The sequence below is a fragment of the Sinohyriopsis cumingii genome, chromosome 8, assembly GCF_028554795.1.
Source record: "Sinohyriopsis cumingii isolate HCF-2022 chromosome 8, ASM2855479v2, whole genome shotgun sequence".
NCBI lineage: Eukaryota > Metazoa > Mollusca > Bivalvia > Unionida > Unionidae > Sinohyriopsis > Sinohyriopsis cumingii.
The window spans coordinates 105,376,215-105,404,063 of NC_142968.1; the positions used below are offsets into that span (position 1 = coordinate 105,376,215).

General features: G+C 36.1%; 2 protein-coding genes across 2 annotated transcripts; both read right to left on the reverse strand.

Annotated features, from left to right (window-relative positions):
- Positions 1-2,562: 2,562 nt before the first annotated feature.
- On the reverse strand, positions 2,563-17,973 carry LOC149794302 (sulfite oxidase-like). The gene is made up of 3 exons (XM_089968461.1): positions 17,610-17,973; positions 13,673-14,237; positions 2,563-10,080 (listed from the first exon to the last, which is right to left on the reverse strand). The coding sequence occupies exons 1-3, from the start codon at positions 17,848-17,850 to the stop codon at positions 9,162-9,164; spliced, it is 1,725 nt and encodes a 574-aa protein (XP_089824587.1). The 5' UTR covers positions 17,851-17,973; the 3' UTR covers positions 2,563-9,161.
- A 6,568-nt stretch (positions 17,974-24,541) lies between these two features.
- Positions 24,542-27,545, reverse strand: LOC149794303 (uncharacterized). The gene is made up of 3 exons (XM_089966554.1): positions 27,288-27,545; positions 26,365-26,402; positions 24,542-25,557 (listed from the first exon to the last, which is right to left on the reverse strand). The coding sequence occupies exons 1-3, from the start codon at positions 27,330-27,332 to the stop codon at positions 25,197-25,199; spliced, it is 444 nt and encodes a 147-aa protein (XP_089822680.1). The 5' UTR covers positions 27,333-27,545; the 3' UTR covers positions 24,542-25,196.
- Positions 27,546-27,849: the final 304 nt, after the last annotated feature.

The following is a 27,849-nucleotide window of genomic DNA, read 5'->3' on the forward strand; positions in this document are numbered from 1 at the left end:
CTGACCAGTAACTTACAGCTTAGTCCTCATGTAAAGGACACCTGATCATAAATGACTAAAGTAAATAACCTCTTTTTTTTTGTCTTGCCTGTAAAGGCAAGTAAGACATTAGTCACAATGTCCATCCATCAGTCTGTCCATCTCCAAGCATCAACTTTTAGTTTAAAAATGTTTTAAGAGCAGTATCTCCTATATTCATCAGGGAATAAACATCATGCTTTGAAGGAGCAGCTGGACTACAGACCATGGGTTTTGAGGCAGGCCAGATTTTGGACCTGGCTGTACTCTATATAATTGCAATGGATTAATTCATAGTAGGAAAAATATAGATGCTTAACATAACATAATCTTGCTCAATGACAATCATGCTGTCAGGACCAACAAGACATCTTAAGTCTTCTGGTGAAAACCCAATTTTAATATGACTACATTTTGGAAGTATAACAATATTGTTTTCATGGCCACCATGAAATATTTACTGGATAATTGATTGGCATCATTCCATTTAAGACCTACGAGACATCATGAGAAAGCGGGTGGTCGTGGGTTCGAACCCCAGCCATATCATAGCAATGACTTACAAAAATGGTACTAACAACTGCCTCACTAGGCGTTCAGCATTAAGAGGTTAGTGTTAGGACTGGTCAGCCTGGTGTCAGAATAATGTGACAGGGTGGGACATCATGCTACATGTCTATGGCATGTTGCCCCAGTGCTAGACATCACTATAAACTGCCACACTGCATACATCATAGCAATATGACTGAAAAATTGTTAAAGCTACATTAAAAATCCTAATCACACACACATCATGAGAAACCTTTTGGTGAAAGTGAAATATCTATATAACCATCCATCCAGGAGAAGTAGTGATAAAAAGATTTTCAAGATAACCATTGTGGTGGCCATATTGGAGGTCAGATTAGCAGTACATGTATTTTTATTTGGGGGTGCTCACCAGTTATTATATACCTTTGAGAGATTGACGTATGTAAGGTGAAGTTGTTTGCATTTAAAACATGCACAATGGAGATAATGGTGGCATACCTCTATTCTACATTAATGTAATGTGGATATTGTACTTTTGGAAATTGTACACGATTTAAACACACTAACTAAAATGAATGCTCCCTTGTGCTAAAAAATTAACCTGAATTAGTCAAAAGTACACTATCCATAGCAGCTATTAAAATAGGAAAAATGAATTTTGCCAGACTAGACAATACCAGCTTCTGAAAGTGCAATGAATGAATTACCAAATATATAAAATGTATTAAAAAAAAGTTATCGGTTCTTTTTTTTATACAATTTACCTCAAGTTCTGGAAGTGAAAATGACCAAGTGGAGCTAGCACTTTTTTGAAAGGTGCACATCTGGAGTAAGGCCAAGCTGTATACTCTATAACCCATATTACACCCATCAATCATATACCAAAATAAAGGGAATTAAAGGGTCTTTGAATTATACCTAAGATATACAAGGTCTTTATTAAATAGCCGGTATAACCAGTGAGGAAAGCCGGGGAAATTATTTTTCTTTAAAATCCTAACCCTATGCAAAATAGGAAACTGTAGAGTGCCACCTTTACAAATGAACTGCGTATCATATGAAGCCTTTGGTTGAAAACCCAATGTTAGCTGATCATCATTTAGGAGAAGTAGAGATATGATTTTCAAGATGGCCGGTTTAGATGTCTGAAAATCACCATTTTCATTTAGGGTCAACTAGCTGTTTCATGAGGTCTTTTGGTTTAATTCCATGCTGATATGACTTTTTGTTAAGGATTAGTGATAGGATTTTAAAAATGACTGCTGTAGTGACCATACTGGACTTATATTGGAACCATTTTCATTTAGGACCAACTTGATAACATGAAAAGTCTTTAAGTGAAAACCCAATGCTCATATGACCATCCATTCCAGAGGAATAATAAGATTTTCAAGTTGGCCATTGTGATGGCCCTACTGGATATCATAAACCATTTTCATTTACGACCAACCAGATCATGGGATAAATGTGTGTATCTTAGGAGGAGTAGCGATAACAAACTTGGGCTACAGACGGATGGCCGACATGACGGACAACAGACCATCTGATAAACTCTCCTTGTTTATAACCAACAGCCTAAAAATAAGAAAAATAAGATTGTTATATAACAATGGAGATCAAACATACTGTTGGAGCTTGAAAACTACATTACAATTACCTACTTTGAACAGAAGGGTTTAGTTAACCTGCACATCATGCAGGATGTTTGGACTAAGAAATAGATGAAAAAAGAGTTCTTACTGGCACACACAGTGAACAACCCAGACATAGCCCTTAGAATATTATAATACACACATCACTAGTGAGCAATATACTTCTCCTAACAACTACTGCTTAGAAGAATGCACCCTTAAATGACAGCACATGTATCTATTATATCACTTAATATATAATTCAAAGGCTGAAATTGTCTTTCTTTATCAAAGGGTCATTTACTATATTAATTCAATTTAGGTAGTCTAAACTTGAAACATTTGGGTACCAATATTTTACAGAATTTGAACAAAGCATGTATTACAGTATATATTGTATTTTATTATATTATATATAAATATATACACACCGTATCTATGTGTGTGTCAGATGTATTTTCATGTTCAATTCATGTTTCTTTTCTCTTCTTTGCATTATCTGTATACATGAATGAATATAGCTTTTATACTTATTCAGACTGATTCAGAAATCTTCAACAAGCAAAAATAAGCTGGGACCCAAGAGTCAAAATTTTGAGTCTTGGATTTTACTCTTGAGGCATGAAAAATATATCAGTGTGACTCTATTTTGTAATGATTACTAGTTTAGTTAAAAATAATGCATCCCTGAAGTTTCATAACTGTATATGGACTGGCAACATTCTGTAAATACTTCTGGAATAAATTCCAATACAAAATTATGTAAAAATCCTACTCAGAATCTTTGACATGCTACAGTATATAAATACATGGCTCATCTTAATGAATCTTGAATAATATACCTGAACATATTGCCAATTAAATGTAACAAACATCAGCACTCTAATGTAACAAACATCAGTACTCTAATGTAAAACATGAGCACTCTAATGTAACAAACATCAGCACTCTAATGTAAAACACATCAGCAATCTAATGTAAACAATCACCAGCACTCAAATATATATCTATGAAACTTATAAAGATTGCTCAAAAACAACATTGCAAGTAAAATCAACCTGATTAAGTTTCAGAGATAAAGAGCACAAGAAAATTTTAGTTAATAGCATTACAATCTCAGTCTAAGTAAACTGCATTGCAATAATTGTAATAATCATGCTAAACCCATTAAATTAATTTCCAATTCATAATTTCATTGGGGCCCCGAGTGGTCTAAAGCACTCACTGTTACGGATCACTGCCATCTCACCTCTGTCTGCATGGGTTCGAGTCTCGGGTTCGGCCTATGTGGGTATGTGAGAAAGCTTGCCAGTAGCTTCTCGTGGGTCGGTCGTTCTTTCTGGAGTTTTCCTCCACCATTAATACTGGCCGCCATGTATAGCCTATCTTGTGCTGAAAAATGGCATTAAACCCTACAACAACATAATTTCATTATTTCTAAAATAATGTACAAAATCTAACAAAATTAATGAGATTTATTACCCCACCCTTGGCTGCCAGGAAATTTTCCATATGTTGAAAGTTGTCCAAGTCAACGCCTCCATTTATCAAGGACACCTCTCCAAAATGGATGCACAAAACAATCCCCAAACCCCCATGTGATTATCTGTTGTATAAAGAATACAAGTCTAAATGGGCAGAAGACCTATATTCCATTCCTTTCTCAAGACCATTAAAGGACACTGTACCATGCAAGAAATAAAATAATGTGGACTTCTCACTGAAAATCTGTTGTATGTAACTGTTGACCTGTTACCATGTTAAGATCATATTTGTCAAAGGTAACTATTTTATGAGCTACGGCTTAAAGCTAAAATTATTTTATATTTCCACACATAATATTAAATTTAAGCCAATCTCACTGGTTTGAATGTGTATAGTGGCCACCTAAAAGTTTTTTTTAAACAAGCCTTGCAGCATATCATTTTCATCTTTATTAATGTTTCCTCTTGCATAGATCCCATTCTGAAGGAGTGGTGACACAATTTTCCATGTGACTGCCATACTGGATGTCAGTTTGGATACACTTTCATTTAGTACCAACAAGATATCATAATTATCGTAAAATGTCTTTTAGTGAAAGCCACATGTAGATACAACCATTCCTTCTGGAGGAGCACCAGTAACAAAAGTTTCAGTAGTGGCCATATTTGATGTCCAAGCGGCACCATCTTCATTAAGGACCAACAACACTGTAGTGTTAGCCTTAAATGAATTGGCTTTAAATATCACTCAACTGTTCTTAGCAGTAAAAGCAAACAGACATTACATGTGAGATTAGAACTTGTATATACAACAAACAGACATTACAAACTAGATTAGAACTGATAACCACCAACAGCTGGTTCATGTTGCACCTAACCTTGGGTTTAAGTTCTATGAGAAACATACTTAAAGTGCAGTCTTATCTCCTGTTCACAACTGACCTGATGTAATTAATAAATAGTATAGATTACCTTCTGGAGTTATTCTTCATAACAAAAATAACACTGCATGGTGGCAGCAATAAAACACAATGCTGAAATTGACTATGGCTTCATTTCAATTTACCATTCCAGTAAAAAATTGATTTTCAAGACCTGAAAATGGAGAAAAGTTTCAGCACTTTAAATGCTTTCATCAAGCATCTGAGTGAAAGAAAGAAATTCAAGTGAATACTTTTATTTACTCTATAGGGAGTGAGGCTGATGTTTAGTCTTCATTCAACTGGACAGAGGAAGATTTAAAAATGTGCAAGTCCATGACTAATGGATTCATGCAGTGTTTATTCCCAAATGAAATGCAATTGTTGAAACAGCAAAATTTAATCAGAATGTATGAAGTGGGAGAAACAGTGGACAGTTTTGTTCCAGTTCTCCATGTGTTTGAGAATAACTGTTAGTTATTTCAGAATCATTTAAGCTCAACAAAAAGGGGTCATAAGAAAGCAACTCAATTGTACGAACAACTTGAGAATGAATGACTGCTATGGATGTAGTCAATCATCTTCACAGAAATATGGCAAGCAGAAAGTTTATATTGAATAATTTAAGCAAAAATGGGTGCATAAGATGTTGAAATAAAGTAAATCATTCAAGCAAGCCAATACCAATCAGGCAAAATAAACATTTCACACATTCTGGAAGATTGTTAAAACCTCCCAACTTGTAAATATGAAGCTAACCTAGAAATGCAGTCACCAGATCACATTTCACTTTAAGTGTTAACATACTCAGGAGGGGGGAGATGTACTGTTAGCCTTAATCTAATATGCTTTTAATATCACTCATCTGTTCTTGGCAGTAAAAGTACACAGACATTACACGCTGAATTAGAACTCATATACACAGTAACTGGTTTAATTATGTTCTGCTTTACTAGGGTTTAAGTTCTATGAGAAAAATACTTTCAGGGCAGTCCGGTCTTCCCTTCACAACTATACTTTTGTCTTGTAATTATAGGTTACTGTATTTGTATGGGAAAATATGAAGAAGTTTTATGGATGGAATACTGCACAACAAAATGCAGTAACCTTTTTATTATATGCTCATTTTTCTTATCTACCTAAGGCTTAATTATATAAACAAAATACACGACAAGAAACAAAGTAACTGAATGTATGCTGTATTCCAAACTAAATACACAAGCACAGATTCATCATTACACAACAACATTATTAATGCACACATAACTCTGCCCAGATAAATTTGAACTTAGTCGCGTGCTAGACATTAACTTTTGAAAGAAAATGACGTTTTGGTCAAATTAAAATTTAAATTTAGATTCATATTTTGAATGAATGCACATTGCAACAACTTTTCCATTTGATATAGAATGAATAGATTTTGGTATTTTTTGTCAATTCTACAAAATTTCGTGATTATGGACTTTATTCAACTTTGCAAATTCTACATGAAATACACTGGATTGAAATAGTGAGGGAGAAGCGCGTTTCTGTTCTGCCACTGAATATTTGAAATCATAATGTGGGAAAAATATGAAGTCTTTCAATTGCAATTATCAAGATAATATGGAATTTAATTTTTATTTCATTTTGAGTGCAGTAAGGAGTTTGTAATTGCACTTGGAATATAGTCGAAATTACAGTACAATTTCGAAACGTGTAATCAAGCTTGAGAACCCATAACATGGCTCACGTAATTCGGATTTGCAGAGCTAAGAAAGAAAATTCAGGATGTAAAACTAAGTATATTTTTGCCATTCTTATTACATGTACCAGCTAAAGAAGACAGTTTATTCCATGTCACTTGCATGTTATTTGTAGGTACCCAGCAGCATTTATGAAATCTGGCATCTCCCGCCCAAATCGTAAACAATTAATCAAAAAAGTCAACATGGAATGTAGCAAACACAGCTGGTAGATGGCAGTCCACGAAACATCTGCTTTAGTTCATTCAGAAACAAATGTAATCAACCAAAATGTAAACCACCTACTATGCGAGTGTATATGATTTGTTTACAAAAAGTGCTGGCATTCTGCATCCTTTGTTTGTTTACAATAGAAATAGTTCGGAACTGTTCCTTTATGAGTGCAATATGAAGTTGCGTGCAAATTCAGTATCATGCATGTGATTAGGATTTTAAACGTAGCTTTAAAAAAAATTCAGCCTTATCTCTATGATGTCTGCAGTGTTGCAGTTTTTAGTGATGTCTAGCACTGGGGCATCATGCCGCAGACATGTAGCATGATGTCCCACCCAGTCACATTATCCTGACACCAGGCCGACCAGTCTAACACTAACCTCATAATGCTAAGTGCCAAGCAAGGCAGATGTTAGTACCATTTTTGTAAGTCTTTGGTATGACTCGACCGAGGATCGAACCCACGACCTCCCGCATCTGAGACAGATGCTCTAACCTTCAGTATCATAAAATAATAAACGTTTCTGACAATGCAAAGTTAAAGGAGAAAAAAATGAGTATATAATAATTAATAAATATTAGAAATCACCTGCTGGAGTTATTCTTAAATGACAAATAATCCTGTTCAATAGGAGTAGCAATAACAAGATTTTCAAGATGGTTGTCATAGAGGTCATACTGGAATACTGCATGTCAGCAAAATTTTCATTTAGGATCAACTAGACATCATATGAACTATACTGATGAAAGCCTATGCTGTTATGAATATCCATTTAAGAGGAAAAGCAACAATACCATTTTCAAGCTGACCAATGTGGCAGTCATATTAGATATTAGATTAGCACCATTTTATTAGGACCAATTAGATGTAATAAGGCAGCTTCTGACAACCCAAGTCAATATAAGTTTCCATTCTGAAGGAGTAGTGAAAAGACTTTTGATATGGTTACCATAAGGGCCCATATTGGATGTCAAATTGGCACTACTTTCATTCTGGCCCAACTAAATGTTGTAAGAGGTCTTTTAGTGAAAACCACATTGATTTAACCATCCACTCAGGAAGAGTAGCAGTAAGAAAATCTCAAAGATGACCACTGTAGATATCCATGTGGCATCAATTTTATTTGGGACCAACTAGACCATGGATAAATGTGTGTGCAAAGTTTCGTTCATTAACCCCTGGAGATTTTTGTCATTTTCACCTGAAATGCGAGTAGGAAACTCATTTAGGGCTACTTTTTAATAAATCCAAATAAATCGGCTTCAAAGAGATTTAAGTTTAGCCTGATGCCTAGTTGTGTTAGGCTAAAAAGTTGGAAAAACAAATGTTCCATGGAACACAGTCTAACTGCAAACCATGCTTTGGTATATATTCTGAGTATATGACTTTTAAATCTTTCAAAACTTGACTCGATAAGAGCCAGGTAAACATTAAACATATTGGCGATACAATTTTTGGAATGCCACCTCTATTTCAGGATGAAACAATTCATTGATTCACATATTGATACATTAAGCACCGAGTCGATAAATCCACTCTGTTCCTACAAATCAATACAAGATCACCAACTCACACGTTAGTTCTAAACTGACTTTACTTTCCCTGCCATCTGCAGATTCAGCCAATTATAATATATATCAATGTAAAGAAGACATCCCAAACTTGTTCCCAGCTACGATTTAAGTACTTTACTGTAATTTATGCAAAGTTTCTTTCTTGCTTCATATCTTGCTTACATGGATCAAACATGGAGGCCCACACTTCCAGTGTGTCATACAGTGAAATATGCTACAGTCAATTGGTTATTATTTGTTCCAACATAGGGTACATGATAACCACCAATCAGAACTAGCTTATTTACCGTGTGACATACTAGTAGTATAGGCATCCAAACTTGATCCAATTAGATACAAGGCAAAACAGACAATTAATGTAAAAGTGGCTATTAAATGACTAGTAAAGCACTAAAAACACACCTGGGGGAAAATGTTTTGGTAACGTCTCCTTTACCTTAATATATCTTGTCACCAACTGAACATGCAGACAGGACTAAAAAATGGGTGTTGTCAGTAGTTTTTTTTTTTATTGACAGAAACGATTGTATATGGTTGTGGCAGTTGTTCTGCATTTGTAGGAAACAATTACTGAGGGATTCAGGTGTCAATACCTTCGCTCTCACACCCAGACCTGTTCTAGATCAAGATTTTCCTTACACAAGGAAATAATATCATAATGCCTTCCAAACTTAAGATACAGTATTAGTAACAAAAAGACACATTTATGGCTGAAAAAGTTGAATCAAAATCACTGACAACTACTACAAATCTGTTATTTGATAAGGAATGAGAATGGCATAAAACATGATCAGTCAAGGTCTGTCTGTAATCTGCAAAGATGACATGACCATCTAGTCGATATTAGTATCAATCATCTATCATACATATGCTTCTAAACTGTGATATGTATCAATATGCAGTACAGGTGTATCATTTCACCCCTATCAGTTTGTATCACAAAGAATACTGGAATCAAAAAATGTTTAACTTCTTTGGTTTACAGCATTCATGATAGGAAAAATTTCTTGCACAAATTGCTTTCTCTCTACTTTATATTTTTTTTTATTTCTGATCATTTGGAATGGTGACACTGATTCGATGCCATGCATTACTGAGGACTCCTCTAAGATTCCAGATTCCTTCAACTGAGTCAGGTTGACAATTGTATGAGGAATCAACTGCTTTGCAGATCAACTGAGTGTTTTTGCTAGACTTTGGTAGTGGTACTGTTGCTTCCCACAATGTCCATGCCCATGCTTTAAAAGGTGACTGATTGTTAGTATTTAGATCTGCCTCATGCCAAGTTTTCCCACCATCAGCTGAAACATCAACACGGTATATTCCACGACCTCCTCCACTCCATGCATAACCCTTGACAGTGACTTCTTCTGCATCTTCAAGCATTTGTCCATCTGCAGGTTCACAAATTGCAGATATAACTGGTACCTCCTGTATGGCATGGGCCTTGCTAAAATCAACATTGTGCCAGTCTGTAGAAGAATTAAACCCCTTATAATCCCGTTGTTGCCAGTGAGATGAGCTTTCTTCATTACTAAGAACAATCTTATTCAACCATTTCACCTGACGAGCCCCAACTATGCCTGGTATAATTATACGAAGTGGGTATCCATGATCTGGTGGAATGTCTTTTCCATTCATCTCGTAGGCAACAATTATTTCATTCTTCAAACTTCTTGCAATTTCAATAGGAATGGAGGCCCCATAGGTTGCTCCATCAGGCCCCTTGTCCACTCCTTCAAACTGCACATGCTTGCAGTCAGCTTTGTCAATGTCAATCCCAGAATGCTTCAGTATGGTGTCCAGAGTAACTCCTGACCATTCAGCAGTACTGATGGCTGCAACACCCCAGTTAAGTCCCTTGACAGATTTTATCTTGATCATTTCACTGCGTCGATTCCCTGAACACTGTATTGTTGTGGTAACTGACTTCTTTGGGAATTTGCTCTTTAAGTCATCCAGGCTACAAATAAAAAACATTTAAAACAGTCAGCATGATCAAACAAGAAAACCTCCTTTTTGTTGAACCTGCCTTCATTTAACAAAAAAATACCTAAACATATCAACCCATATACAAGTTGAGTCCTAATGCAAACAACACAGATCCTGATCTGCTGTCACATTATGTGGTGGCAGGTCAGGGTCCATGCTGTTTGTTATACTGATTACTGCAAACAAACTGCATAGACCCAGACAATTCGACACATTATGTGGTGGCAGATCAAGATCTTTGCAGTTTGCAGTTGGACTAGACTTAAAAGCTGTATATACAGTAAAGTTAAAAACTTTAACAGTGAGGTTATTCTAGGGAATGGAAGGACACACACACATAGATACCAAAGTGATTGCTATGTTTTGCTTTCACCAAGGCAGGCTTCTACATTCCTATCAATCCTAGTAAGAAAAGGTTGTACTGGAAACTTGGTCTCACCTCCAAATGGTACAATGGTGACACTTTTATATTTTAATGATGCCAAAATGTATCAACTTCAGGCACCCACTAATACTGCACTAAAGTTTCAAGTTTGATACAGTATAAGTTACACAAGTTTGAAAATATTTAATTTAAGATATATGGATGATCATGCTGCCACCGGAAGGCATGGGCAAAATAAAAACCTTGCATAATCAATGGAGACAGCTAAAGATAAGAATTTAATAAATTTGATTTTACTCCCTGGATTGGAACAACCGTTTTACAAAATTCAATAGGGTATAATGCGAACAATGCAAAACAAAAACTTACAATTGAGACCGAGTCTAAATCATCAAGATGCTAATCATGGATTTATGGATATGTCAGACAGCTTAGTGACCAGGAAGAACAGAGTGAGTGTTGTCAAGTACTATCATTTCAAATGTGCACAATGAATCTAGAACTTGTTCCAGTAGCATGATTTATACTGATCAAAGATGACATCATAAAACAATGAATGTGCTTAAGGCAGGAGCAATACAATGGCAGCTTCAAATCAAATGCTTCTTTGAAAGTTTTAATGCATTTCAAAATTTCTTAGTGTGTTGTCAGTCAATTTGTCTGCATGAAATACTAATATAAAAGTCCTGAATGGAGCTGAAATGTAAGCTGCCATGACCAGTGATGAGCAGTACTCAAGATGAATGAATGTACAACAATGAGCATGAAGAGTCTGTCACTGTTACCTACCACTATCTGTTATAAGTATTTTTCAAGATGAATGCACCAGGTTTCATGACTGTGCATACACATGTACAAGGCAAACTGATCTTGATGCCAAAAATGTAGTCAGTGTGACCTAATTTTGACATCCCTAGTTAGTTCTCAAAATGTATGTTCTTTTCATGACTATACATGCAGCAATATTTAAGATATTAAACCATGACAGTTTGAAAAGCTTTACAGCAAAATTGGAAATTTATTGTTTCAAGCCACCAAGAATACATAGACAGAATCTCTTTGCATTCAGCTTGGATTTTACCAGCATAATTTTTGAGTCACAATCTAAACTTCAATGCAAATCAATCACATCTTAAGACATAACTTAACTTGAGGCTTATGTTGGTGAAACCGGGACCAGATTATAATCTTAGTCATTCAATTAATACAGTACTAAATCTGTACACAGTCTATTCTAGAAGGCACGATTAAAGGGTTTGTTCCAATTTCTAAAAAATCATGAAAGTCATGATGTCAAAATAACAGAATGCACAAAGATAAAATGCACACTGATATTTTCAAGCCCCACAGTTTTTCTTCATTAAATCCAAATTGTATTCAGCAATTCAGAAAATTCTCTTTTTTGTTTTCAAAAGGCAAGGAGTGAGGGAGATTTACCCTCTACATTTTCAGTTTAAAAACAGATGAATACAGCAACTGATGTTGAATTGACATGACTTTCTCAAACTGCTACTACGTAATCTTAATATCAATGATCACAAAAGTAATGTCACTGCCACCACAAACTCCATTGCTACAGTAAAAGTGATAACTTTGGCTAACTTTGTCTACCCATCTGCTAGTGCAGGTGATTTGGTTTATTTTGTGGATCAGTAAAACCTAGCCATCATTAATTCATTGTGGCAGTGAAAATTACTACCAGTCACCTATCATAACAGTTACGAATTTCAGAAGTGGTCATGAGTCTGCATGCCCTTTAATGTTAACTGATCTGTCTATTGTGTCAACTGAGTATCTATCAACATCCCACAGTTGACAAATACGCGCAGTACAAATGGACAGGTTTTAAACCACTCATCCAGTAAATGAGTGCTCTGCACACAAGGAATTAGCCTGGTGTACTGCCTCCAAGCAACAATCCCATTACTGATGATGCAAAAAAGTGTAAATAATCTACTTATGACAAAAACTTATTTTTCTATGTCAGAATAGAAACACAGTTTGTGATGAATAGTGAAAGATATATGGGGAAACAAATTTGCACATATATTCTGTTAGGAAAGTAAATAGTACATATTTGACTTTGTCAGAAATGATCATATTTTCTGGCAATGAAAGAGTGAAATCTGAATCTTTGCAATAGTATATGCTTCAAATATGTTGTTGTTTTGGTTTAACACCAATTCTAAGTGCAAGATGGGTTATACAGGTACAAGTATAACTGGTGGAGGAAGAACCCGGGAAAACCTCAGAAAGAACCACTGACCCACAGGAAGCTACTGGCAGCTTTCTCACATACCCCCATTGGCCGAGTCTGAGAATCGAAGCCACACAAACAGAAGTGATATGAAAAGGTAAGTGCTTAAGACTACTCAACCAACGATGTCCAATTGTGAACCTAATATGTCATCCTACATTGCTAGGATCAGACACATTGTGCAAAACTGGAATGATTTATTACCTTTCGCACCACAGTATTAATGAATTTATTCAAAACATGACATTCACTCAGAATGTTGGGCCTAACATGCACATTTTTCCCTTACAATGTGAAGACGGCACTTCTGTTTTATATCTATCAACGTTATATGCCGCTTGACAAGAAATTTGGGTCAGTATGATGCTTTCTACACTTAAAAGCTTTTTTTTAAAGTAATAGCTGAAATAACAGCTTGTGGATCAGAATCTGCAAACCTTCAAGGCCTTGTGCAAAGATGCTTTATGTCAAATCTGGTAAAATTCTCTCAACAGGTTTATGAAAAGAAGTCAATTTAAGGTTTTTCTACTTTTAATAACAATGGCTATAAAGAATAATGGATCAGTGCAAAATTTAAAGGCTTTCATTCAAGGATACTTTTAACTGAATTATGTCAAATCTGTTCAGCATGTTTGGGAAAAAAACTACTTTAAACACTTTCCACTGTCCATAATAGCAGACATATTTTATGGCGGACTGTAATAAATGCATACATTTTAAAGCTTTCATGTCAGAATACTTTGTCGAATTTGGATAAATTCTGTTTATTGGTTTGCTAGGAAACATTGTTAAATGGTTGTCGGTTTTTTTAATTTGCAGTAATGGAAGCCATATTTGATGGTAGATCAGAAACATTGGAACAAATGTTAATGGTTTTTATGACTGGACATTTTTGATCAAACTTGGCTGCCATGGGCTTACCTCAATTTCATTCCTCCATTTTCCTTCTCCACTGCCACCTGCAGACTAAAAGTCTTTGGATCGATGACAGGTACTGGCAGATGATTCCGTACAAAGAAAAGATCATTTGGTGTCAGATAACTGTAGATTAGGAGTGAAGGTGGGGGTTCAGCATTAAAGGGTTTCTCTGAGGCAGGTTTTAATGCAGGATGACGCTTTGGATCATTTGCATATGGATCTTTTCTATCAGTTTCCTTTTCTTCTTCTACTTCCGTAATGTTTCCAATTCTATACTTCTCTAGCACAGCAAATATTTCTGCCTGTTTATGAACACCATACATTTCCCAAAAAGGGTCTATGGCTGCCCCTGCCCCAAGCAAGATCTTGTTTCCACCTGGATGTTCCGACACATAATCAGTTATGTCGTAAACACCATTCCTGTAAGTGACCCATATTCTGGACTCAGCAGTCTTGTGCTTTGCAACATCAGTACGTAAATAAGTGGGAAGTCCGGTCTTCAATACACCGGCCTCCACTTCAGCTGCATGCAGTTTCTGATGCGAGATCTTCCAGTATAAAACACAACCTGAAAAAGAATGTCAGTGAAATTATGTTTACTTACCATTTCAAGCAATAGGATATTCTCCAAAAGAATAAACAAAATTTAATTTAAAACTTCAACTAAACAGCCAATACCCCCTGTATACCTGAATGGCCAGAGATTCATGTAGCTCTACCCATATCCAATCAATTTTGGAAACCTGGCTATATGGAATAATAATAATAATAATAATAATGCTTTATTTATAGAGGGTGGCTCATTAGTCAAGGGCTATTCTCCCTTGAGGACCTCTTAAGGAGAGTATAACAATGCACATTATATGAAGATAGCAATAATTAGTGTTTATTTTAACATGTTTAGTATTAAAATACTAAATTCCATTATCTTTAGAAACACATACATGTACATGCTCATGATATCTTTTCTTAAATACTCTAATATTTTCAGCAGATTTTACATGTAGTAGAAGCTTATTCCACAGAACTGTACCAGAGTACTGAAAACTCTTTTTAAATTGCTCTGTTCTTGGTTTTGGTACTAGAAGGTTTCCATGTGATATTGATCTCAACTGGTATTGTGTTGAAAAAGGCCTGAATAAGTCCTGATGATACTCTGGTGCAGTTCCATGTAGACGTTTATATAAAAGAACTGCCTTGTGAAAATCTATCCTGTCATATATTGTGAACCATTTGAGTTCTGTAAATAATGCTTATAAGGGATGATCAACAGATGCATCTAAAATTACATGTGCTGCTCGTTTCTGAAGTTTATAAACCCTGTCAAGCTCAGATTTAGCACAGTTTCCCCATACATTAGAACAATAATCCATCGTTGGAAGAATATATGACTTGTAGTATAGACTGTGAGTTTCCATAGGTAAATATTTCTTGATTCTGCTAAGAAGAGCAATTTTGGATGACAGTGTTTTACAAAGCTTATCAATATGGTGATTCGATAATAAATTATTATCTACAGACACACCTACATGCCTTTCATATTTGACATTTTCTAATGGTTGACTATTTATTGCAAGAGATAGTTTTGGGCTCCTGACTTGTGTAGCTTTTGTGATGTCCCCAAAATCATGCATTTTGTTTTACCTTCATTAATTACCATCCTATTTTGTTGTGCCCAGTTTTGGACTCTAATAAGGTCTAAGTTTAATCTTGTTTGGATAACTTCAGTATCAGAACTAGATGTATACAAGATTGCATCATCTGCAAACAAATCTGTATTTGTAGATTCTTTATTTAACGGTAGATCATTGATAATAATAATAATAATAATAATAATAATGACCTTATTTAAAGAGGGTAACAGAACTAATCTAATCTTGTAGTACAGATTGCGAGTTTCCATAGGTGAGGATATTATGAACACCATACATTTCCCAAAAAGCGTGTATGGCTGCCCCTGCCCCAAGCAAGATCTTGTTTCCACCTGGATGTTCCGACACATAGTTGTGTCATGAACACCATTCCTGTAAGTGACCCATATTCAGGACTCACCAGTCTTGTGCTTTGCAACATCAGTACATAAATAAGTGGGAAGTCCGGTCTTCAATACACCTGATATAGATAAGGAAGAGGAGAGGGCCCAAAAGTGAGCCTTCAGGGACTCCTGAATGAATAGTGCGAGTCTGAGAGCTAATATTGCCAATGCTTACTTGTTGAGACCTTTGTTTAGGTATGATCCAAACCAGTTTAAAGAAGGATTGTCAAACCTGTAACAGTTCAACTTTTGCAGCAGAATTTCATGATCAACAAGATCAAAGGCTTTTTTGAAGTCAAGAAAAACAATCCCAGTCATCTGTCCATTATCCATTTCCTTCAGCCAAAGATCAATTAATTTGGTAAGTTCTGTTTGGCACGAGTGGTACTTTCTAAATGATGATTTTGCTTTATGAAATAGAGATGTTTCAAAAAAATGTACAGATCTGAATGGCAACATTCTTTTTAAATAGTTTTGACAATACAGGTAGAATTAATATTGGTCTGTATTTTCCTGGATCCTCCTTTTCTCCTTTGAACCCCAATATGGTGCATAATTTAAACATTACTTTTATCTATCAAACCTGACCTTTAAACTTTAACCTAAGAACAAAAGAAACTAACTTTGCAGGAATTCACATACCGTTTTTCACAGATTTTATACAAAGAATGTATTACAAAGCTGATCTCCTGAACATGGCATGAAAATTTACTAGTTTCATAGTTTTCGCATCTGTGTTGATGGAACATGCTGAATTATGGAATGCCATATGCTGTATTCGACAATGTCATGTAATTTCAGTCAACCGTGATACAGTTGTCACTGTCTCAGTCTCCTGCAACATCATAAAATTTGTATGTTAATTTTTTCCATGCTAGAGAGTATTGTCTGTAAATTAAATCTTGTGATGATGATATCAAACAGGAACTATTTCATCTACAAACTGATGGACATCCATTTTGCTGTATCTCTACCATTCCCTGGCAGCTTCTGTATGAGAGTGAAACAACCCAATTCATTTGAAGTTAGGCAAATCAATGAAAAGCATCTGGAAGAAACAAAAGTAATTTCACTTAATTGTCTTGAAAAAGAATGTATAAGTGATCTTTAAAATAGATTACTGGCTAGTCTATGACCAGTGACAACATTTCTTTAAGTCTGACACCCTATCTAAAATGCAAAACATGAAAATTTTGGTACAGTAGCTAGAAAAGAGTGGGGGTCCTTTCAGTTTTTCCAGGCAAAATGTTGAAAATAACTGTGGTTCAAAAAAGGATGAGCCATCTGTGAAGGGAGCAAAGTTCAACAATACTAAAGCTTCAAAACTCCCTGTGCATGGTGTTTGACTTTATAGTGTGCAGTAGCAAGGGGGTGCATTTTATTATTTGCACATATGACAAACTCATCGATATTAGTCATTCTGGAGTATGCAACATATGTCAAATTAGTAACATCACCCTGCATAAATTCAGAACTCAATCCCAAAAAGAACCAACATTTAAACAATCAGTGTCAGACCATTTGACAAGATCTTAAATGCATTTATGCTATTTTCTAGTTAACAGGAGACAACAAACAGTTGGTTGCAACTAGTTGCAGACCAGTTTTCAGACCTGTGGAAAGAAATGTTCCCGGATAGTGATATCATTAAAAAATTAATGCAACGCTAAAGGTCGAATCAAATAGTGCTTATATAGACAATATACATTTTATATCCTTGATGTTTTTCATTTTTAAATTCGGTTGGGGATTTAAAGAAACGGAAGGGTTTGCGAATGCTATAGTTCCCCTGTCAGACAGTGCCTTTAATTTGGAAGACGTCGACCCAAACAACATAAATCTTACAAGTTACATTGTGGAAATAACTACAAAGCTTGTCAACGAGATCAACAAGTTGATTATTACCTACTACGCCCAAAGATCCCACAAGGCCGACTCCCCATTTCCAAAGGCTCTGTTCTCTCCGATAACCTCCATTTCCATGACTGTACCTTCTGCGACCACTTTCCACCAGCCACGGCTGTCGCCGGTCAACGCATGTCGCTGTACCTAAAATTGCTGGTGATAAAACCCGTATATTATGAGATGTCAATTGAGAAAATCCTCCTCCTTGCTGAAACAATTTGCTTGCATGAAGAAAACTCATGTTTTAACCACGTAATACTCCTTTTAGGTTGACAAGATTAATGGGAACGTATGTTATAATAGCTACTACATGTGCCTCTACAAACGGATTGAACAAAATTAGTTGAAACGGTGTCGAGGCTAATTCTTCACACCATCGTTTCGGCCTGAATGTTGAAGCTCATTATGTGAATGGGGACCGTTTGGACCATATATGTGGTGTTATGTTCTGTTAAATAACACAAAACATGGTTTGGTCTAACTACTTTAATGGCTAGATTACAATTGACTCAAAACAGAAAACACACGCACACTATTTTTTTTTTTAGGATAACATTAGCTTGAGAAATAATGTTGACGGCGTTCCTGAACATAATTAAAATACATGCATAGAATTATGGCGACGAAAACTCTCCATAGAATACGCAGGAAACATTATCTTGAACAACCTTAACCTTCCTTTTTGTCACGTTTCAAATGAGACAAGACCGCTAAACAGTGTGATTTACATGCACATAATTTACCTACACACGCATTATATCCTGAACAATGTTGACCTTACTTTTAGGGACACAAAAATGTGCAGAGATCAGCAAATAATGTGACCTATATAATCTAACTACATACAAATATCTTATATAGATTATTCAACTGTGGTAAATGTGGCAAATTACATGCAAAATGTAGGTGTCCGGCCTAGGAAAACATGTGTCGAAAACAAGTACAATATGACATTGGCATTGCCACTAAAATATATAGTCCTAATATGTTGTTCTTCAATCCAGTTGGTATCACTGCATATAAACGGATGTGATATAACAGATGTATTATTATGCCCTTGACCACTTCCAGTTTTTAATATTCACAAGACACAATACAATTCAGAACAAAATTATCAAGTTCACATAACAAAATCTCTGTATCTTGCAGGTTTGTTTATTAAACGTCCACTATGGGCAGCCGTCGCCGCCAAAATTACATTAATCAAATGATCTAGTATGAAATCAAATGATTTAACCTAGCAAATGAAATGATCAGTCCAGATTCCAAATGATGTGGTGTCACATGAAATGATTTAACGAACAAAACCGAATGATGCATTTAGATTTCAAATGACGTGGTATTAAATGAAATGATGTAGAGTGAAATGAAATGATTTAACCCATCAAACGGAAAGATGAATTCAGATTCCAAATGATGTTGTGTGGTATGAAATGATGTAGCATGAAATGAAATGATTGAACCCCATAAATGAAAAAATGAATTCAGATTTCAAATGATATGGCGTTAAATGAAATGATCTGGCATTAAATAAAATGATTTAAAGAACAAAACGGAATGATGATATATGTTTCCAAATGACGTGCTATTAAATAAAATGATGTAGTCTAAAATGAAATGATTTAACTCAACAAATGAAATCATGAATTTAAATTCCAAATGATCTGGCATTAAATAAAATGATTTAAAGAACAAAACGGATTGATGAAATCTGCTTCCAAATGACATATTATTAAATGAAATTACTAAGTATGAAATGAAATGATTTAACTCAACAAATGAAATGATGAATTCAGATTCCAAATGTTGTGGTATTAAATAAAATGATTTAAAGAACAAAACGGATTGATGAAATCTGATTCCAAATGACGTAGTATTAAATGAAATTATGTAGTCTAGAATTAAATGATTTAACCCAAAAAATGAAATGATGTATTCAGATTCCAAATGATCTAGCATTAGTTGAAATGGTCTGAAGAACAGAATGGAATGATCAGCTCATATTCCAAATGATGTGGTATTAAATGAAATGTATGGAATGTAAACGGTCTGATCAAAGTGTAAATCAGCTAGCGTAAATCCAAACAAACACAGGGGGGCGCTGTTAGGCAGACTTACAATCGACAGGCGTATTTACAGAATTCGGCTGAGATTTTTGCAGACGACATTTAACAGCTAAGGTTAGTGTTTCTTCTCATTTGATATAAACAAGAACAATGTTTTCCAATCAGGATAAAGTGACTATCCACATTAATGAATGTTTGTGTATTTTATTTTAAAATCTGCCTTGTACTGCATGAGTTTTCAATGCTTCATCTAAGCTAGATCTATCAGCTAAGGAGATTAAATCTTCATCGTATTTGATCAATAGTAATTACCATGTTTAATGACCTAACGTAGCATACGCACTAAACCAACAATTTTTTGTCCGCAACTTTTTGTATGTCTCATGTTACCGGCCATACGTACATAGGCATTATTCGTCCAAGTTCTGTATGTAAGAAATCTTTTTCCTCCATTTAATCTAGTTTGCATTAACATATTTCTGTTGTTTTTTTTTTTTTTTCCTTTTAGTTTTCCTCTGGGAGATCGAATATAATTTTATTAAAAATCATGATTCGCGACTCTTCGTACATTTGAAACACCACACTCCTTTCCAAATGTATTGAAAAAAAGGGGGGGGGGGGCTTAGTCATACATTTTGAAAGACTAATACGTGAACAATAGACAGTTGCCTTCTTGGAGTGTTTATGGCGAAGAAGAAGCACAGATCATGCTTGAATAAACCCAAAATTTAGCTAATGATGTATGAAAATAACAACGAAAGGCGATGGATTCTATAAAAATTTTAAAAATAAAATAAAACAGCATCACCGATTTGTAAGTGATACCCTTAGGGTAATACATCAACGTTAATAAATCGTCATATGTGTGTTCTAGTATAGATCAAAACTTTCGTTGCTTTCTCCCCGAAAAGGGATTGAAATTTTCCATCAGGCGGACGTGATGGAAAAAATGTTTGTTAAAGTGGACATTGAGCAGCAGGGAAGATTAACAGACCATTTTTTCCAAGCAAAATAAACGCTCCTACGAGAACTTTCTCCGTAGAAGCCTCGAAATTCAAAAATAAAGCCTTCCACGAGGATTAATTTTCGCACGATTCAGACTCGGTGCATTAGGTTGGTATGCCAAGTGTGTCATAAAATATACCACCTAATGCAGGAATAATCCAGGTTGGGATAATTTTTTTGGTTATTTGCTTTTTGTTGTCATTAGGGGCTGCTTTTTCATGAATAAATTTGATCAAGACCGATACGATACCGACTACGTGGATCATGCAGATTTATCGTGATGAAACCATGCGGCGTCATCTGAGCGCGGCTGAATAGATTTTTAAATTTATTTATATCCATGTCACCGTTGCACCAGGTCTGATGGATATTTCTCAACGTGTGTGTATCTACGCCGTTAAACACAGATAAAATATTGCAATTATCTCTGATCACCTTCGGAATTTGCGTATATCTTTGTGTCACGTAAATAACATCGGTATTCTTGTGTCTGCCACGCGAGAATATTCTAGCCGGGTTGGTTTGCTTTTCTAGCATAACATCGTCGAACACAACAAGATTATTAGTATCACCGTCCAAATTATCTACGGATGGAGCTTCGTTGATGTCCGTGATGAATTCGATTGTGCCCTCATCGGTATTATCGCTAAATTCCTTTAAAATTTGATAACAACGTTGATCATCAACGGATGGTGCAACTAAATACAACTTGTCCCATTTTAGCCATCTCATGATCAAATTCAGCAATAATTGCGTTTTACCCGATCCTGACGGGCCAATGATTATCATTCTGATCGAATTTGGTAATGCCGCATGATGTTTCACTTGCTCGCGTTGTTTCGTGGCTGAAAAATCAATTACATTCATGTTAATAAAATACATGGATCTATATTGTGTTAAGTGTCGCACTCACACAGCTACGGTAAATCCAACCGAAATTGTTACACGCAACAACAGAAACGCAATCGCAGGAGAATGTGAAGTTTGCAAGACACGTAAATTTAGATTTACAAAAAAAAAAGTAGAACCGGAGGAGACATCGCAGCCTCCATGAAAAATCTACCTGGATTACCCTGGGCGAAATATCCCGGAGAGAAGCATCTACCTGGATATAATTATTGCGGACCCGGAACGAGACTCGATATCAGACTCGACAATAATAAACAACCCAAGCAAGGTGAAAATCCGGTAAACGCCATCGATGAAGCTTGTTATGACCACGACCTCGCATATCGCAGCGGAGATTTACAACAGAGGCATCTTGCTGATATCAAGCTAATTCACGCATTAAACGCGATTCCTAATAAAAATTTCAAAGAGAAATTGGCATCCTGGTTGATCAAAGGCGCGATGAAAGGCAAATTAGTGTTGGGCGCTGGTAAATAATATGGAAGATATATATTATTCTCCGCGAGGATTCTGGCGAGGAAAATCGGCAATCGCCAAACTCGCCAAGGCAGCATCGGTAAAAAAATCCATCGCTGAATCGTGGCTATCAAAACAGGCAATTTGGCAAATATATCTCCCTCCACCTAAGAAAATACCACACGCGAGTTTCACTGTCAGCGTCCCCAATGAGGTCCATCAAGCGGATCTGATGTTTCTTCCTCACGATACCGTCGACGGAGTCACATACAAGTACGTCCTGACTATTGTCGATATCGCTAGTAGGTACAAAGAAGCAGAACCATTATCGAATGAAACATCGACGGAAATTGCTAAGGCATTTAACGAAATTTATTCCCGATCCCCATTAACATGGCCGAATCTTCTCCAGGTTGATCCAGGTCGAGAATTCCTTGGCGCGGTTACTTCATTGATGAAAAAGAATAATGTGAAAATCCGTCGCGGTATCGTAGGTGTTCATCGCAATCAAGCTATCGTTGAAAGATTCAACAAAACACTAGCAGAACGATTATTCGGATACCAATACGCGCGTGAGTTTATTCAGGATAATCGATCTCACGATTGGGTATCAAGATTGCCTCATGTAATTAACGCGCTAAATAACGAGACGACTCGAACAATATCAATGAAACCTGCAATTGCTATCACAAAATCGAATATACCCCTAAAGCGAGATTCCACAATTCAGCCTGTACTAGGTACGGTCACAGTTAGATATTTATATAAGGAAGGTGAGGCCGAAGGAGGAAGAAAAAGAGCAACCGACCCAACCTGGAGTGTCACAACACACAAAATATCCGCCGTAACAAGATCATCAGGAAGACCGGCGATTTATATCCTAGATTCGTTAGCGCCACAACGCGGATTTACCAAAGAGGAATTACAAATAGTACCCGAAGATACTCAACTACCACCAGTGTCACTAATGTAGTTTACTCGAATTCGTCCTAGCTGAGATAATTTTCTTACTCTCGACACGGCCAAATACACTAAATTTGACCAGGATATTCTATCATCGACGATCCAAACTTGACTATCGACGGTCAATCCCTGCGACGAGTGTATCGTTGTTGCGTAATCTAATTTCCATGGCGATTTTTCTGCATTTAACGCATCATTGACAAGATTAATATCAACAAAGATAATATCATTCAAGACCAAGTTCTTTTCCTCTCCGCACGGCAAAGTAACGCTGATATTTTGTCGTCGAGTATTAGCGGGCCTATAGCACAATGGTACCTGTAATGTCGGAAATTTCTCACAATGCAGCTTGAATAACATTTCCTGGATAATATCACGAATAATTTTCCTACTAGCGACGATCAAATGATCGGGACGCCACAAATTTAGAAAATCTCTCATCGGAGTCTCATCGATTATTTTTCTCATGACGTCGCACTGAATCTTATTCGGTTGTAATCGAATTAATTTTTTAAACTCGGTCAACAAAATATCAGTCGATCTATGATCAGCGTCAATTTCTTCATAATAATCAACGAAGCTTCTAAGCCATTCGTGAGGCGATTCTCCATCAATCGGATTAGGTTGGCCATGATCGCCGCACATTATGTGGGTCATCGCAGTCACATCTTACTAGGTGTTCAGATACGCGTGACACGAGTGCACGCCAAAAATAGCAATGTATTGACCATGCCTGCAACAATGTCGTGTAAACTGAAAATGAGGTATAGGAGCTAAAGAATGTCAGAAATATTTTTGCTAAAACAGTTAGGATCGCTTTATATGTCAAGAGAGAGAGAGAGAGAGAGAGAGTATACTTTCGTTCAATAACAGAATGAAAGACCTATACCATTAATTTACACGACAAACGATTTGCTTTATCGATTGCTTACCAAATTGCAGACCAAAGCTATTTACAAAAATTAACATGAAAGCATATTGTGCTCTGCCTAATTTTCACATCGCAAATATGTTGTCCATTGAAGGCCGAATTCTGACCAGCATAGTAAAAATTAAATCTACAGCAAGTAACGAAAATATAACACTTACCACAAACTAGTCCTGCACCAAAATAGTATTTTCTTTCAAGTCCACCGGAGTCATCTTTCAGTGTGTATGCACCCTCCTCAGTCATTTCAAAAAGTCTACATTCTTTTTTTATTATCTCTTACATCAGATGAGTGAGGAACTCCTTCCTTGGTCCCCCTAGGTCGGAAGCCTCTTCTCCATAAAATGTCACCTCAAGGGGTACCAGAAGGTTGGGCGCTTCCAAGATCTCCTCCATTCCTGTTGCAAACATATTCATCCGCGATACATAGATGGGTTGGGTTTCACCCTCCAGCGGTTCTGTTAATGATGTTTGGTCATATTGTCTTCCAGTCATTACAGATTTTTGAAAATAGCGCAAGACGGCTACTGGGTCATGAATGTCCTTGCTGTGGCAACAAAAAAGAGGAAGTCAGGGTGCTTAAATTACTGAATTCAGGTGGAATTTTGTAAACTAAGAAGGCGTCAATATATACTGAAACAAGAGAAAAGAAAAGCAACGGAGTCTAAGAATCTTAAAATTTGTCAGTTGTATCTAACTTTCCTAATTCAAAGGGCAAACACTCATTCATGTGCATGTGACAGTGAGAAATAAAGATATCCACTGTAAACATGTAATTGAAGCCAAGCTATATACATGAATTAATATATTTTACTTGGATAACAAAGCAGAAGATATCCAACAAGATTAACTAGTTAACAGATATATTAGCAATCGGTGCTTATCGGTGTGCGTGTGTTTGTGTTAAACCAGTCTTTAATATTAAGAAAATAGTTACCTTTTTGCAGATGGAAACATAAACAGGTCACTTGGCACAAAAATACATAGTCCAGCATGTAAAATGAACTAATTAGAGTTAGCTGCATCTTATTATGCGTTATTATGACTCATCTAGACAAAATAATTTCCACTATCTCATATAAAGTAGTGTATCGCTGAAAAGGCACAGACTGGCCTCAAGAAGGAAATTTTGTTTTTCATATACTTTGATCAAAGACTATTGATCGATTTTATTCTAAGCATGAATGCATACAGCAACCATACAACATGACATGGCATCTCATAATTGGATCTTTCCGAAAAATATTTTTTTAAAACATCTTACACTTCTTCCAAAATCACAGCCATGTTGTCAACTAAACAAGAAGACCTGTAATTTGTCATTACAGTATGATGCAGATCACCAATGTTGGGATGTCCGGTTACATCATTATGATGTACAGTGTTTCTTGATCCAGCACCATGCTCTTCACTGGTACGGTGTACTGTTGCTACTATACCAGCATGCTCGCTAGTCCCTGAGTTGGGAAACATGGCCACGACATTATCCTGTTGTCTGATAGTTGGAACTGTGGGTACATTACTGTACATTGCACCAGTGTTGAGAGGTGGGTCTACAGTACTGGTGTTGTTGTGTGTTGTTACAACACTAGGCTGCTCACTAACGTTAGCTGGATCATCGCTGAAAATACATAAATATATTTACAACATTTGACAAATCAGATGCTTATAGATCGATTCAGATTTATGTCGTCCTGTAAGTTTCATGAAAAGCATATGCATTCTACAAGACATATATTTTAGATAAGAACTGTACTGTAATAGTTGAAATATATGTAGGACACAACTGGAATGACTATGAAGTGGCATATTTATTAATCAAGGATGATTAAATTCCATCATCAGACTCTGTAACATGCAAGAAGATTGACAATGAAGCAAAACATCGCGTAAAAATCCACCAACAGGACATTTAGTTAGTTTACATGGGTAGTGACCAGCGGACTGAGTAAACGGGACAATGTATAATGCACGATCTATCTGCACTGAAGCCTCACTTTCTTTTTCACTAAAGTGATGATCTATTGTGATATTTAGTGGATTCCATACATTTATATGCAGTCTACTTCCATTAAATCACATATCAAGTTTGCAGGAACTGTACGAATGTAAATCATGTATCAGTTGTACATGCAACTATACTATACTCTACGCAAATATGAATCATTTATCAAATGTACAGGGAGTTAGTTATACACTCTACACAAATATGTATCATTTATCAAATGTAGAGGGAGTTAGTTACACACTCTACACAAATATGAATCATTTATCAAATGTAGAGGGAGTTAGTTACACACTCTACACAAATATGAATCATTTAAGGCAAATAATTAAATATTGAAGGATGGACAGAAGACCGTCACACAAATTGTCTAGTCCTGAGTCAAGTAGATCTAAAACCTAGGTTCAAAGACATACAACTTACTTGAAAATTTCAATGAAATCTGCATCTTCTCCTGATTTCTGAAAATCATAAAAAATATGTGGGTACGTTTTTAGCAATAACACTCTCAATCCCCAACATTACGTAAATACTCTGCACACATGATACCATCGCATAAATTTAGAGATCTAAACAACAGGCACTTTCTAACCAAACGAAATGCATACCCTTTGATTCCGTCTAAGTATCAGTAAAGTTTGTAAAAAAAATACTCTCAACAGAAAAGCAAAGCAAAACTTCATTTACACAGCACTTCATCTTCGCTAGCCAAGCTTCCGATATGATAATACTATCTACACCTTGGCGGATCGAACATATATACTGGTGCTTTGTCCTAGCAACATCTATTGGATTTCCTGAACTGCCTCCCATCGTACATAATGCCAAGTAACCAATAGCGTGGTGCATTCTACATTGGCCGAAAATAATGGAGGCAATTGACCTAAAAGGATACTTTGGATGTTTAACCTCGAAAGTATGACTATGTACCAGAGTGAAGCCATTACAGGTGTGTTTGAGAGAAAGGAATTGTGCAAACACGGACTGGGACTAGAAAAATGCTTACTTATCAGTCCATTCTAGCTGTGTGCTCCCCTTGTCCCAATCATGTAGGAACAGTGTTCACATTTGAACAACTTAATTTTGATTGGATGCGGTGGCTTGCCGTTGCATCCAGTGAAATTCATAGACATGAAACACAGAAATATCTGCCCGATACGCCAAGGCGGTGATAGGTTATCATATCGGAACCTTGCCTTGCGAAGATGACAGCCCTTAGAAATTGCACTTTTGTCTAATATACATGAATTGTATATAAACGGAGGTAACATACTGTTGGATTAATGTTAAAACTTTAACATGAGCAAAATACCTGATACAATTAATTGATAGTCAGACTACCTTACCTGACAAGTTTGCATGTGTTCTCTCAGGTCCTTTATAGGTACCATGCTTGAACAAGACAACCACTTTTCTTGCTCGTCAAAGGAGTCTTCTATGTAAATTATAACGATACTCTTCTGAATCGGCCTGATGTATATGCGACCTGTACCGAACTCCCTAATGTCTTCTGCACTGCATCTTCCGTGACTTACTGTGGTTAAAACTTTTTTGGAGTTGCTTTTTAGCGTTAACAGCTCAAAACCACCACACTGATCTAAAGCCGGAAAAGAGCTGGAAAACAGATAATGAATATTACATTTTTTTATTTTCGAGTACGGATAACAGTTTTATATCAAAATGTTCACTTTTAAGCTCAATTTTAAGACAATTATGTAATGTGTTTGTTTGGCGTTAAGATTTCAGGAATAAAGATATGGTTAAATTTATTTAGAAGGTTGGTTCAGGCTGGAAATATTGAATGGATGATGTTGAGTACTGAGAGGAATCGTCATCGAGTCTTATATTTCAGTAATTTCTTGAATATCATTCAATTATTTTTACTCAGATAATATTGTTTTGTGAACG